Below are 13,449 nucleotides of genomic sequence, written 5' to 3' on the forward strand. Positions count from 1 at the left end.
AGATGTTTTATTTTTTTTCTAAAAATTCTTTGCCAAGTGCCCCCTAGCCGGCGCTTGGCAAAGTTTGATTTTTTTTTAAAAAAATTTCTTTGTCGAGTGCTCTCTGGCCGGCACTCGGCAAAGTTTGAATTTTTTTTTAAAAAAATTCTTTGCCGAGTACCATGGTCATGGCACTCGGCAAAGCTAGAAAATGGTTTTCCGAGCTCCCATTTTTCCAGCTTTGCCGAGTGCTGTGACCATGGCACTGGGCAACGAGGTCCTTTGCCGAGTGCAACACTCGACAAAGTGACCCAAAACGACAATTTTTATTTTATTTTTACATTCCATCGTGACAAATAAATTCATACAAACATATATCACATATATATCTCATCCATCACATATATATCTCATTCATCACATATATATCTCATCCATCAGATATATATCTCATCCGTTCACACATCCATCCGCGCATATCACATCCATCACAATATATATCACATATATAATAATAAGTGCTCAAGTCCATCCAAATAAATCCACAAGTCCATCAAAGTCCATAAGTGCATCACAAGTATATCACAAGTCCATCACCAAGTGAACAACAAATGAAAAAAATACAACGTGCACTCATCTCGGCCATTACGATTGTGGTGAAGGTCCAGCTCCATTATTCGGAGGTGCATGAGGTGGATTATTCGAACCACCGTCAGATGGAGACTGCACAAAGAAGAAAAGATTACATGTGAGACAAGATTATTTGTATAGCTAATCTAGGAAGGTAGAGGCCATACAAGCAAAGCACAAGCGAAAGTAAAAAAACTTTCATACTCACAGGAGTAACTGCAGCTGCAGGACATGGAGGTGGAGGTGGAACCAACAGCCCAGCTGGCAGAGAGAAGCCCACATGTTGCCCAAGCCCTTGTAGGAACTCCGTAATGTCCATCAGCCTGTGCGCCTGGGCCTACCGCCCGGCCCGTTCGGCCTCCAGCTGGGCCGCCATCCTCTACTGCACGACCTCCAGCTCCTGACGTTGCCTTATTTCTTGTTCCAGCCGGACCTGCAATATTTCACTCCAATGTTTCAGTAATGCAAAGCTAATTAAGGTGTGTAAAGATCAATGTATGATGAGTAAAACAGGAATAACCTCGAGTACATCGACCCGGTGCTGTGCAGCGGTCAGTCGTGTACAAATGGCCGAGCTCTCGCTCGTGCTTCGTGCTCGGATCTAGGAGAGAGAGGGAGTAGAGGCCGTGTCGATGACGCCGTCACTAAGCCAGAACCACCCATGCTTCTTGCCTTGCCCCGCCCTCATGGCGGCCTCTCCATCGAAGTCCTGGGTGCTCGGATCATGGTCTGGCCCATGGAGCGACCTCGCCACCTCTGTGTACTCACTAATGCGGGAGTGGACGCTCGGGTTCGTGTATGCCTCGGGCGGGTCCTCCAGGTTGAAGGAGACGTCGGACGTCGCCTTGCCCTTGTGGGCCATACACCATGCCGGGAAGTCTGAGCAAGCCTGGCCACTATGTGACGTCGACTGCGAGAAAGACAGCACGATGATTAGAAATCAGGCAGAACTGTGCGTCACAATAGATAAATGAATTCGCGTACCCATGCTTGTTTGTATCCGGCGAGGCTGCGGCTGCCTTGATGGTGTGCTGGACCTTGCATCTGCAAACGATGGTCTCGGGCATCCCTGTGCATCTTGAGGTACTCCTCCGTGAACCACCTCTCCACCATCATAGCCCAGCACTCGGGATACGCTTGGCACCACCAGGGAATCATCTACACGTCATCAAGTATTGGACATATAAGAAGATCAAATTAAACCAACTTAATCTCAAAACAAATCAATATTGATGTTCTTCATTTACCTCAAGGTACTGCTCCCGGGTCAGCTGCATCTCTCTTGCGTCTTTCTTGGTTTTCCTCTCTCCAAGCTTCGACTCGTAGTAGGTTACGATGGCCTGGATGCGCACCTCATGATGCATGTCGGTGACGAGTTTTTTACAGGCTTTGGTAGTCACTTGCTCCACCCTGGCCTCAAATCCCTCTTCGCATCTGTAATAAATCTGCATACAAAAGCGATGTATCCATTCATTATTTCAAGAAAAGTCCAATGAATGCGACATATTGATCAATGTTGTGCGAGGGAGACTTACCCAAAACTCTGCCTTCACCCGCGCCGCCTTGTTGTGGTACTCCGCATCGGGGGCGATGGCGTAGTGGTCAAACAAGTAGGCCGGCTCCGTCTTTGATGCGTACGTGACAATGCTGGTGAAGTGTTTCCTACACAGAAGACCTAGGATGTCGTTGACTAGCCGTGCGCTACCACCCGACACAACCACCCAGTTCCTGCACAAGTGATTAAGAAAAATTATTAGTTTTTTTCATTATATTATATGAAGTAGTGGTGATAACATATAAAGTTACTTACTTTTGCCCTTCGGGGCGAATCACTGGGCGTTGGTGAGGAAGCGGAACCTGTGGGAGGCTCGCGGGACCTCGCAAGTAGACACTTGAAGAGGAGTCGGAGGAAGCAGAACCCGTGCCTGCCGCCTCCCACGACGTGGGAGGAGACTCGTCCTCGTGTGGCCCCTCCTCCTCGTCCATCTGCTGAACCAGCTCCTCGTCCTACTCATCCACGGGCGCCACCTCCTCCTCACGTGGCGTGGGAGGAGATGGCCCCTCCTACGGCTGGCAGTCCTCCTGCTCCTCCTGTTTGATCCCTCTGTCGCCCCCTCCGCCTCCTCCTACAACCGGCGTGGTCTTTGGTAAATCGAGTTCATGAACCTATGATGGTCACCCGCCATCTTTGTTCAATCACCTGCAATAAAAAAGAAAAACAAGACATAATTAGAAATAGGTGCAAAAATGAACAAAACATAATTACAAGTTGCACTTCCGAGTTGCCCTTGGAAAAGGCTGAGGTTCGATTCATTTTCGCCAGCATTGTAACAAGGGGGTGGATTATAAACGCTAGGAAGGTTCTCAGTGTAGTATTTCTCTATGAAGTTCGACACCTCCTCTAGAATGTATGTCTCTGCAATGGAAGCCTCAATTTTGGCTTTATTTCTACATTTTTTGTGAAGAGTCTTCAAACATCTCTTGATTGGATAGCACCAACGGTCCTGCATGGCCCCCCCATCCGTGCCTCATACGGGAGGTGCACAATCAAATGCTGCATCGGCAAGAAGAAGCCGGGTGGAAAGATCTTCTCCAACTTACATAGCAACACGGGTGCCGCTTTTTCCAAGTCATCAATGACGGTCCGAGAGAGCTCCTTGGCACAAAGCTAGCGGAATAAGTATCTCAACTCTGCCAGCACTTGCCAGACATGCTCCGGGACATAGCCTCGAACCATCGCCGGAAGAAGCCGCTCAATCCATATGTGGTAGTCGTGACTCTTCATCCCGTTGACTCGCAGAGTGCCTAAGTTCGCTCCCCTCTTTAGATTCGCTACATACCCAACAGGGAACATTAGCGTCTGGATCCATTCAAGTACTTCCCTCCTTTGGTCCTTTTTCAAGATGAAATTAGCCTTAGGCCTTCTCTAGGTCTTGCCACAACTAGGAGGCTGCATCTCTTGATTTGGTCTATTGCACAACGTTGCCAGGTCCACTCTAGACTTAGGGTTGTCCTTAGACTTTTTAGTGTCCATGAGTGTTGCCCAAAGTGCCTCGACGACATTCTTTTCAGTGTGCATTACATCAATGTTATGTGGCAGAAGAAGGTCATCGAAATAGGGGAGCCTCATCATGCCCGAGATATGAGTCCACATATGTTGCTCACCATATCCCACAAAATCACCTTCTTCATTGGGCACGAGAGCATCTATCTGAGCATGAACCTCGGCACCAGTCATCATCCGCAGTGCAGGGTTTGTCACTTTGACGCCTTTTGTAAAGTTCTTGATGTCTTGTCTAAATGGATGGTCAAGAGGTAGGAATTGACGATGTCTGTCGAACGACGAATACTTACCACCCTTCTGCAACCAAATGAACCTCCAACCTTCCTTGCATATTGGGCATGGGAACTTCCCGTGAACACACCAGGCGTAGAATATCCCATACGCCAGGAAGTCATGCAGGGAGCAGTGGTACCAAACATGCATTTTAAAGGTTGTCTTTGTAGCTCGATCGTATGTCCATACCCCTTCGTCCCAAGCATGGACCAATTCATCAAACATGGGCTCCATGAACACACTCATATTACTCCCTAGGTGTCCAAGAATTATCAACGACAAGAATACATTATGTTGTTGAAAGGAGACACCGGGGGGGGGGGGGAGATTAAGGGGGATAACGAAGATGGGCCAACATGTGTATGGGGCAGTCATCATTCCATAAGGATTGAACCCATCTATTGCCAGTGCAACACGTACATTACGAGCCTTATCTGCTTTGTCACGATGTTGGTCATTAAAGTGGATCCAAGCTTCACCATTGGATGGATGTACCATCTTGTCAGGATTATATCGTTTGCCATTTTTATGCCATGTCATCTGTTTTGCGGATTCCTCGGTCATGTATAGCCGTTGGATCCTCGGTAGGAACGGAAGGTACCGTAGGATTTTCACGAGGATAGTAAGTTGCCTCTTCTAGCCATCATCAGAGTCTACCTCTAGGTACCTGGAGGATTTACACTTTGGACAAAACTTTGCATGCTCGTGTTCTTTCCTAAATAGGACGCACCCCTTCAGACAAGCATGTATCTACTCATACGACATCTTAAGTGCACGAAGGAGTTTCTGTGACTCGTACATGCTCTTTGGCAGAATGTGGCCCTCCAGAAGCAGAGTGCTAATCACGGCCAACATCTTATCGAAGCCTTCTCGACTCAAGTTTAACTCGGACTTCAACCCCATTAAGAATCCAATGGCATCTAGTTGAGACACCATTGACCGATCGTGAAGGGGTTTCTGTGCCGAGTCCATCATGTCATAGAACGCCTGTGCGGCTGCCTCCATCTCCTCCTTCTCACGTCCCTCATCGAACTGTCCTTGGTGAAAGTCATGTAACATGTCTGCTACCCCAGCATCAGCATCAAAAGCCTCCACCCGTGGTCTCACCACCTCCTCTCTCATACGATGGGCTCCACCATGGTGGACCCACCGGGTGTAGTCCGGCGTAAATCCATTCTTCACAAGATGTTTACCCATTTCCACCTTGTTTACCCTTCTCCTGTTTCCACATTTGCTACAGGGATACAAAACTAGGCAATGTCCTTTAGCAGCCTTGCCAAATGCACTGTTCAAGAAAGCATTGGTCTTGTTCATCCATTCATTGGTGTAATCACTCTGACTTCTCCGGCCCGTGTACATCCACTGACGATCATCCATCCTCTAACATATGTATCACCGAGCAAAGTAACCATCAATTGCATCTACATGGTGTTCCTACTATCTAATAGGTGAGGATAGGTCCTAATCCCACCCGTGGATGAGTAGATGAGGTTAGTCTCCATGCTCTACTCCTATCCGAGACAGAATTTCGGTAGCACCTCCCCGCTGTTCTCCAGATACGCGTCCTGCCAAAGAAGAGTGCGTATCCGGAGAACAACAGGGAGGTGATGCCAAAACTCTATCTCGGATCGGAACAGGCCATGAAAACTAACCCATCTATGCATCCGCGGGCTGTCCAAAAAACGTGGACAATCCAAAACAGATATGGTCGTAGATATGCAAAGATCTGCATACCTCCAACCGTATCTCTTTCGAACGGGAGACGCCTAACTGGGTTACGCGATCTACGACCATGATATGGAAAGAGGGGTTATACCTAGGGTGGCGGTGGAGTCAGGCTAGCGAGGCCATGGCAGGTCGGTGCAGTGGTGAGGCGACGCGGTGCAGGCAGACCCGTAGCGGCGAGGAAGACGATTGGGGTCGCCGAGATACTCCGGCTCTTCTCTGCAAAAAAAAGAACATACGGCATGATGGACGACAACCACATATACATATGCATTCAATTCAACATATCATTGCCAAGTCACATTCATCCACCACCACCACCACCACCTATTACTACTACTACTACCACCACAACCACCTACTGTACTACTACTATCACCACCACAACCACCTACTACTACTACTCTACCGAACTCTACTTCTACTAAAACATACTACCACTGCTACTCTACTACTCACCTATGGTGTCGGGGGCTGGGAGGGCATTGGGGCGTCGGGGCTGGCCGAGGCACGTCGGGGACGGGGAGAGGATGGCTGCGGCGGTCGAGGGTGCGCCGAGGATGGCCGGGGTCGTGCCGAGAGGGCCGGGGCGTAGGCCGCGGGGTTGGAGCGGTGGGCATGGGGCGGGGGGCGCCGGTGGGCCGCGGTGTTCGGGGCGGCCGACGGAGGCACGCCGGTGTGGGCGGGCCGGCGGGCGAAGGCGGTGGGGGCACGTTGGCGGGGGCACGCCGCCGTGCGCGGGTGGTGGAGCGGCGGGGGCGCGTCGGCGGGGTGGGGCGGGCGGGGCGGGCGAAGGCGGTGGGGGCACGCTGGCGGGGGCGCATTGCCGTGCGCGGGCGGGGCGGGGCGGGACGGTGGGCCGGCTGGCGCGGCGCGGGGCGGGGCGGGACGGCGGTGCGCGTGTGTGCGTGTGTGGGAGGGAGGGAGGCCGGTTTGTCTAAGTGGATGGGCCGTTTGCCGAGTGCCCCGATCTGGCACTCGGCAGAGGAGGCCGGTTTGCCGAGTGCCAGATCGGGGCACTCGGCAAACGTGTTTTCCTTTTTTTTGAAATCTAAACCCTAAACCACACTGCATCATTTTTTAAAAAAAATACCACTTTGTCGAGTGCCAGGCGGAGAGGCACTCAGCAAACATTTTAAAAAAAATTCTCAACAAGTTTTTAAGCATGTGGAGATGTCCTGGTTTGTAAGCATCGTACGTGATAACGTGCACCAAACCTTCTCAAATTTTTATCACATCGTCCACATACGATATCATGATATCTCGACAAGTTTCATAATTTTCGGACTTCGTTTGCATTTTATAGAATTTAAAAACAATTCGTCCACAAGTTCGTGGTCATATTTCGGGAACAAGATGTTCGAAATTTCGGGTCCGTTCCTGGATACGGCCTCACACTACACTCAATACCATGAATATCATTTTTTAAATCATTAAATTCCATTATTCGATGCACGTGCAGTTCAAATTTGCGTTTTCCAAAAAAATCAATTAAATGAAATAAATTAACTAAATATAGTAAAAAGCCATAAAAATATTCCAAATTTTAACATGGAGTCTCATGTACTGTAGGAGGACTCGAGAAAAATTTTGGAGTTCAAAAGTAGAAAAAAATAGTTTGCCGTTATTCTTTGCCGAGTGTCAGGGTCTGGCACTCGGCAAAGAAGTGGTTTGCTGAGTGCCTACCCGCTGGCACTCGGCAAACCTAGACGGCAGGCAGTGGCCGTTACCTGACGCCGCTTTTTCCGAGCGCCAGGGTTTGCCGAGTGCCTGACACTCGGCAAAAAGGGCCTTTGCCGAGTGTCTGACACTCGGCAAAGCCTTCTTTGTCGAGTGTATATCGTTGCCGAGTGCGGCACTCGGCAAAATAGCTCTTTGCCGAGTGCCCGACTTTTAGCCCTCGGCAAAGAGAGTTGCACTCGGCAAAGGATCTGTTTCCCGTAGTGCTTAACAGAGATTGTTGCAGCGACCTGTTCATACAAAAATTCAGATTATATTAATTATTAATATTTTGGCACCGTGAAAGATTGAGCAAATTTTCGGGCATCGTAGGCGTGTCCTTATCACCCCTGCCCCACGCATCTTCATCTAGGGGGGCTGACCGGCGGAGGGAGGCCATGTTGTTGTACAGCACGTCAGGCACCTGTGGCGCGCCATGGTGTGCTGTGTGCAGTCACTCAGGGTGGCTGCCGAGTGCCGACCGCAGACTGTCGAACAAGAACATGGCTCATGAGAGGTGGTGAGGTCATGTCATGCACGGCGATGAAGAGAACGGAGGACGCCGTGCACTGCTGTCGTGTGTTATAACTCGTATACTACCCCGTAGTAGATTTGGACTAATAAAATTAATTACGTGTTCCACAAAATATCTTATGTTTTCATTGGCCTTAGTCAATACGTACTGCATGCCTGGGACGCATGCATTGTTGATGGAGGAGAAGACAATGAACTAGAGCTCTGGCTGAGCCAGGAACATCTCCTTGCTCAGTCAGTAGCTATTGTTGAGCGCTGAGATCACCTCCGCTGCGCACTCCAACATTGTTCGCTCCATCATCTTTAGCTTGTTCATGGCGTAGTTCACCACCTCGCAGGGGGTGTAGCCCGCGTCCAGGTCGAGCTCGGCGGCCATGGCGCGGCCGACGTTGTCCACTTGTCCTGCATGCCGACTGCCGGCAAGGATGACCTTGGCGCATTTTCAGAGGAACTCGCACTCGCTTGGGCGTTGCACGTCAACGCCATCGCGACACTGCTGCTGCTGCATTCAATCATGAGCCTGCATCCAGGTGTCGACGACAAGCAAACAAGCAGTTGAAGTCGCTGGTGGAAACGGAGCATGAGAATCGAGGCGTGCGCGAGCTCAAGGTCGCCCAGGACCTGCTCGATGAAATGTGTCCGAGAGACCGAGTGGGAGAGGGAAAAGAAGAGGGAAGACGCACATGTGGCACGACACGTTAGCATATGATGTATATGTGGAGGGGTATGGACCTATGGTGAATAACTTTAAAAGTTTATGGACATAGAAATTCACTTTTAGAGTTGATAGACCTAATTGAAACACCCATACAAGTTTATGGACCTCTGGTGCATTTAACTCTTATATTTTCAATCTCCACTGGCACATGCAATTATGTCTTTATTCAAGCTATTTACATCAACAAACCACATATATCATCATTAACATACTCTACATAAAGTGCTACATCATTCACTAACATGCATATTCTTCAATATAAGTAAATATAAGTAGTATGATTTCATCTGCGATTCTCGCAGCAACGAGCATGATATTCTTCTAGTATATATATTTTTTATGCAATTTCCTACTTATTTAATTTGTTTGGGAAAATAAAAAGGGATCGTACCTATATACGAGTTATACGTGAGTAACTATAATCACATAGAGTTAAACAACCTTGGAAGAATTCGCCACTCAACCAATTGTCCAAACCAGTCTACAGTTGCGCGCAGAGCGACTTCTCGCAATAGTCAGGGTATCAGAGACGTCTGTTGTGATCCAACGATTACCCCAACTAAACTCATCTAGCAGGCCGGTCCACTGGCCCATCTCAGCAGCCCAAACATCGCGTTCATCTTCAATCTTTCCCCTCAGCCATCGTCGCCGCCGCAGTGCTGATGGGTCAATGGTCCCTCGGCCCTCTGTTCTAAATTATAAATCCTTTTATAAAATTTATAGTTTTATCCATGCACCAAGATATATATAATATCTAGGTGAGTATACAGTTTTATAACGGTTCGCTCATAGCCACAATTTATTATATTATTCTTGTTCATTCATGCATGTGGTTTACGATGCATGAACGAATCGATCGAGGTGTTGCAAGGAGCCATCGTCAGTAAGTTGAAACAGGGTGGCCGTTCTGATGATCGGTGATGATGCTGTGTTCAGACGCCGGCGGCATCGTTTCTGTTCTTGGCGGCATGGACGCATGGTGCATCGCCGACCGCCCATTTGAAGGGTGTTCCAAGGCATGGGCAAGAGAAGAAATTAAAACACCTCTCGTAAAATGCATGAATGAAGGAAATAAAATACGAGACAACAGAATGAAACACCTCCTTTTCCTTTCATTTAGGGACCAATTGAATATCAAATATTATCACCCATGCATATATATACCAGTGGGCACTCAACTAGTTGAGACATTAATAGTTCCTTCCTCTTCAGATCATAAGGTGTGGTGTGCACTCAATGCTAGATGGTTGGATGTGCCGTTTCATCCTTTCCTTTCATTTAGGGGCAGAGATATAACAATGAAACAGAAAAACACGAGGCGAGATAGAATTCTTTTGCTAGCTCTCCAGTCCTCTAATCTTCTCAAAGCAGCTCTCTACGGACTGGATGATCTCTGCCGTGATACAATCACCGCCAGCCACCTTGTATTGTTCAAATTTCGCTTCATCACACTCCAGTGCAGCTTTCTTGCAAGCCCAGATGCTTCCTAGAAAAAAGTGAATCCGATGATGATTGATGAGATCAACCGTGGCCAGTTCAGCCATAAAAAAAAGAGCGGCTCTTTTCTTAAGGACTACATGTTAGTATTGCAACGTGGCAAAAGTGCTACTTCCTCCATCTCAAATTATAAGTCGTTTGACTTTTTTTACCTCAAGTTTGACCACTCGTCTTATTCAAAAAATTTGTGCAAATATAGTCATATTTAAGTCATTCTTGAAGAACTTGTATTAACAAAATATGCCACGATAAAAGAAGTGATATTTTGCACAAATTTTTGAATAAGACGAGTGGTCAAACTTGGTGTCAAAAAAGTCAAACGACTTACAATTTGGGATGGAGGAAGTACATTATATAATATGATATGAAGGGAGATTTTGCGAGACACTGCAAGAGCAAGAGGCCCCCTCGCGTCGTCTCCCACGGAGGCGACTCCAGGGCGCTCGCCCGGCCGGCCTAGCGCATCGCCTCCTCTCGCCAGCTCGGCCGCCGCCGCCGCGGCACCTCGCCTCCTCGTCGGTGGTGGCGGCGGCCAGGGGGAGGGGCTCAAAAAGGCTTCCTTCCCCGTTCTCCCCCTTCTCTCTCCTCTGCACTTGTCCTACCCGAACCCCAAATTTCTCGATCGGTGCATGTTTCTGCTAGATCCGTGCTTCTAGGGGCTGGATCCGTGCGGGGAGGGACCGGATCCATGCAGCTGCTGTAGGCGTCGGCCATGGGGCTTGGCCACGGGCCGCGCGGGCCTCGGCGTAGGAAACCACCGTAACGCTCGGGGGCCATGCGGGGCTGCCAGAGGCGCCGGCCGCGGGGGGCTTCAGTGCGACGCCTTGGCCGCGTGTGGTCGCGTAAGGGTCTCGGCACTGGGGCCACCGCGGCGCACAGGTGCCGTGCGGGGCCGCCCTCCGCCACCTGCGAGGCACACAGAGGTCGCGCGTGTGGCGGCGCGGCGCGTCTGGGAGGCCGTGCGGGCCTCAGCGTAGGAGGTCATCGCGAGGCATGGGCTCGGTGTTTTGCGGGGCCGCCTGCCGCTACCTGTGGGCGAGGCCAAGGCCTGTCTCTCTTCGTAGAGCTGACGCGAGGGCCGGAGATGCAGCACGTAGTTGGGTCCAGCCGCCAACCGTCGATGTCGCCGCTGCCGTGCCCCCGGCGGGGCAGCGCGGGGCCACTGGCCGCGAACTCGCCTGCCGTCTACGGGGGCTGTTGTTTGCAGCACGTAGGTGGTCGATTGGAATCTGGGTGAAAGCCCTGCCTGGCCTCTGCTCTAGGCTGGCGATGGTGTCGTAGCTTGCGTCACCTACCTTGTTGAAGGCGTTGTCAAAAATTCCATTCTGTCGTCCGCTCGCTCGCAGGCAAGGGACAACGATGGTGGCGTCCGTGGATGTCATCACCCTTCTTGAAGGCATCGTTGTTCTGCACCTACCACATTGCTTCACTCCATCCCTTGTTCCTCTTGCCGGATCTCTCCCTTGCTGTTCATGTGTGTGCCTCATGTTCTTCGCAAAGGTCTGTCCTACTGGAGTGCTTGGCCTAGTCACCTTCATTCGTCATTTGGTCTGAGGCGGACACTTTGCCATCGTTGTCCTCGCTCCCTTCTCTGGTAGATACTTTGTTGCCGAGTGTGTGCAGGCATCTCACCTTGCGGATGCTTTGCCGCCAAGGTTCTCGAGCGGATGCTTGGGCACTGTTGTTGTTGGTTCACCTTGCGGATGCTTTGCCGCCATCACTATCTTGGGCCCCCTCTCTGGCAGATACTTTGCTGCTGAGCTTGTGAGGGCCTCTTACCTTGCAGATGCTCTGTCGCTAAGGTTACTTTGATCCTCTCGAGCGGATACTTTGCCGCCGTTGTCGCTGGTTCTTCGACCTCTCTCGATGGATGCTTTGCCATCGTGGCCTGGTCCACTCTGTAGGCAGCTTTTGCGTTGATGTATCTTATCGCAGGTTATGGCTAGTAGGGTTGTGGGGTTGTGGGTTCTCCCCCTTCGCTGCTCTCTCTCTTTTTATGTGTTGGGTAATCTCTGGATTACCTAGGTTGGTTGTAACTTGTTAAACTCTACTTCTTAATGAAATACATGTCACAGGGACACGAAAAAAATAATATGATATGAAGCAGACCATCCAAATTGACATGTAGCAATATTTTAAGCAGGAAAATAACTGACAGAACTACATTTTGAGTTCAGAAGGAGAAATGTAATTCCAAAAAGCTAAAAAAATATATGAAAGAAACAGAATGGATTTGAGTGACAAATCTATAGCTTTCTACTATAGCTGTAGCTCCTATGTTTCATCATAGATGGCAGAACTGTTGCACCGGAAGTTTAGTAAATTACTCAAATTAAACAGCAAAACACCCCACATGAAGATTATTCACACTTGTTAACCTTGACGGTGGTGAGAGATGGGCATATTGAATCCTTTCTAAATCAAAATCCTATCTGTCAAATTACTACTTTGGCGAGAAGACAAAATCAACTACAGAAATAAGATTATTTTTGGAATGTTCGCGGTGCACCAAATCAAGTGCCAGTTTGTTGGAAAACAACCAAGTAAAAAGGCAATGCAATACTATTGTTTGGTATCATCATCCAGAGTATGAGCCACTTACCACTCATGTCGAGCAAGTTGAATGAAACAGGGATCTTCCCAATGCACCTAACCATTGTAATAGCAGCCCAAACTTTTTGGTGGTCTTCACGTGGCACACAGACAATGCAGAGCTTTGTTACAGGATAAACATACTTAACTGAAAATTTCCAGAGCTTATAAGTACTTTTATACTAAAAAGCCAGTAGTAAACACGGTATAGCAAATACTGATATAAGATTAAAAGGGTTTCAGGAGTAATTGCTGGTAGTACCTTGTAATGATCCAACAGATCCAGCTAGGCCACACTCCCCAAAGTTGAGCTGAATGCTCTCTCTTATAACTTTTGTTATATTAAATTGGGTGAGGATTACAGGGTCCCGTTCACCTCTACCTGCATCTATAAAGACCTCCACCACCATGTACCTATTCTTGAAATGGACCATGGTGACTACACACTTCCTTTACTGCAGAGCTCCAGCATCTAGATGAAAGATCAGTCAATACTTTTAAGAAATGTAAGTAACCGAAGCAACGTCTTATTGTCTAAATCCCATTTTCCAAGATAAAAAAGAATTTGGGGTGGGGGTGGGGACTGGGGAAGGCAGTAATGTAAAAAATCAATCATCTAGAAGGTATGCCTGAGAGAATGACACTTCACATCAAGGGTAGGGGCAAAGTGGGAATGGCTAACAGAGGCCAAGCTGTTGTCAAATCAAGAAACAATGAC

At 48.9% G+C, this 13,449-nt stretch overlaps 1 protein-coding gene across 1 annotated transcript; it reads right to left on the minus strand.

The window, feature by feature from the left end:
* Positions 1–9,979: 9,979 nt before the first annotated feature.
* LOC136482465 (probable ribonuclease P/MRP protein subunit POP5) lies at positions 9,980–13,165 on the minus strand. Its single transcript, XM_066479680.1, has 3 exons — positions 12,994–13,165; positions 12,742–12,879; positions 9,980–10,128 (listed from the first exon to the last, which is right to left on the minus strand). Exons 1-3 carry the CDS (start codon positions 13,163–13,165, stop codon positions 9,980–9,982), a joined length of 459 nt encoding a protein of 152 aa, XP_066335777.1.
* Positions 13,166–13,449: the final 284 nt, after the last annotated feature.

This window comes from Miscanthus floridulus, chromosome 9 (genome assembly GCF_019320115.1).
Source record: "Miscanthus floridulus cultivar M001 chromosome 9, ASM1932011v1, whole genome shotgun sequence".
Lineage (NCBI taxonomy): Eukaryota > Viridiplantae > Streptophyta > Magnoliopsida > Poales > Poaceae > Miscanthus > Miscanthus floridulus.

Coding starts and splice junctions, on each gene's coding strand:
- LOC136482465 (XM_066479680.1), bottom strand. CDS start 13,165: ATGGTCCATTTCAAGAATAGGTACATGGTGGTGGAGGTCTTTATAGAT. Junction 12,880..12,993: donor ATCTGTTGGATCATTACAAG/GTACTACCAGCA, acceptor GGAAATTTTCAG/TTAAGTATGTTTATCCTGTA. Junction 10,129..12,741: donor CAACTTGCTCGACATGAGTG/GTAAGTGGCTCA, acceptor ACTTTTTTCTAG/GAAGCATCTGGGCTTGCAAG.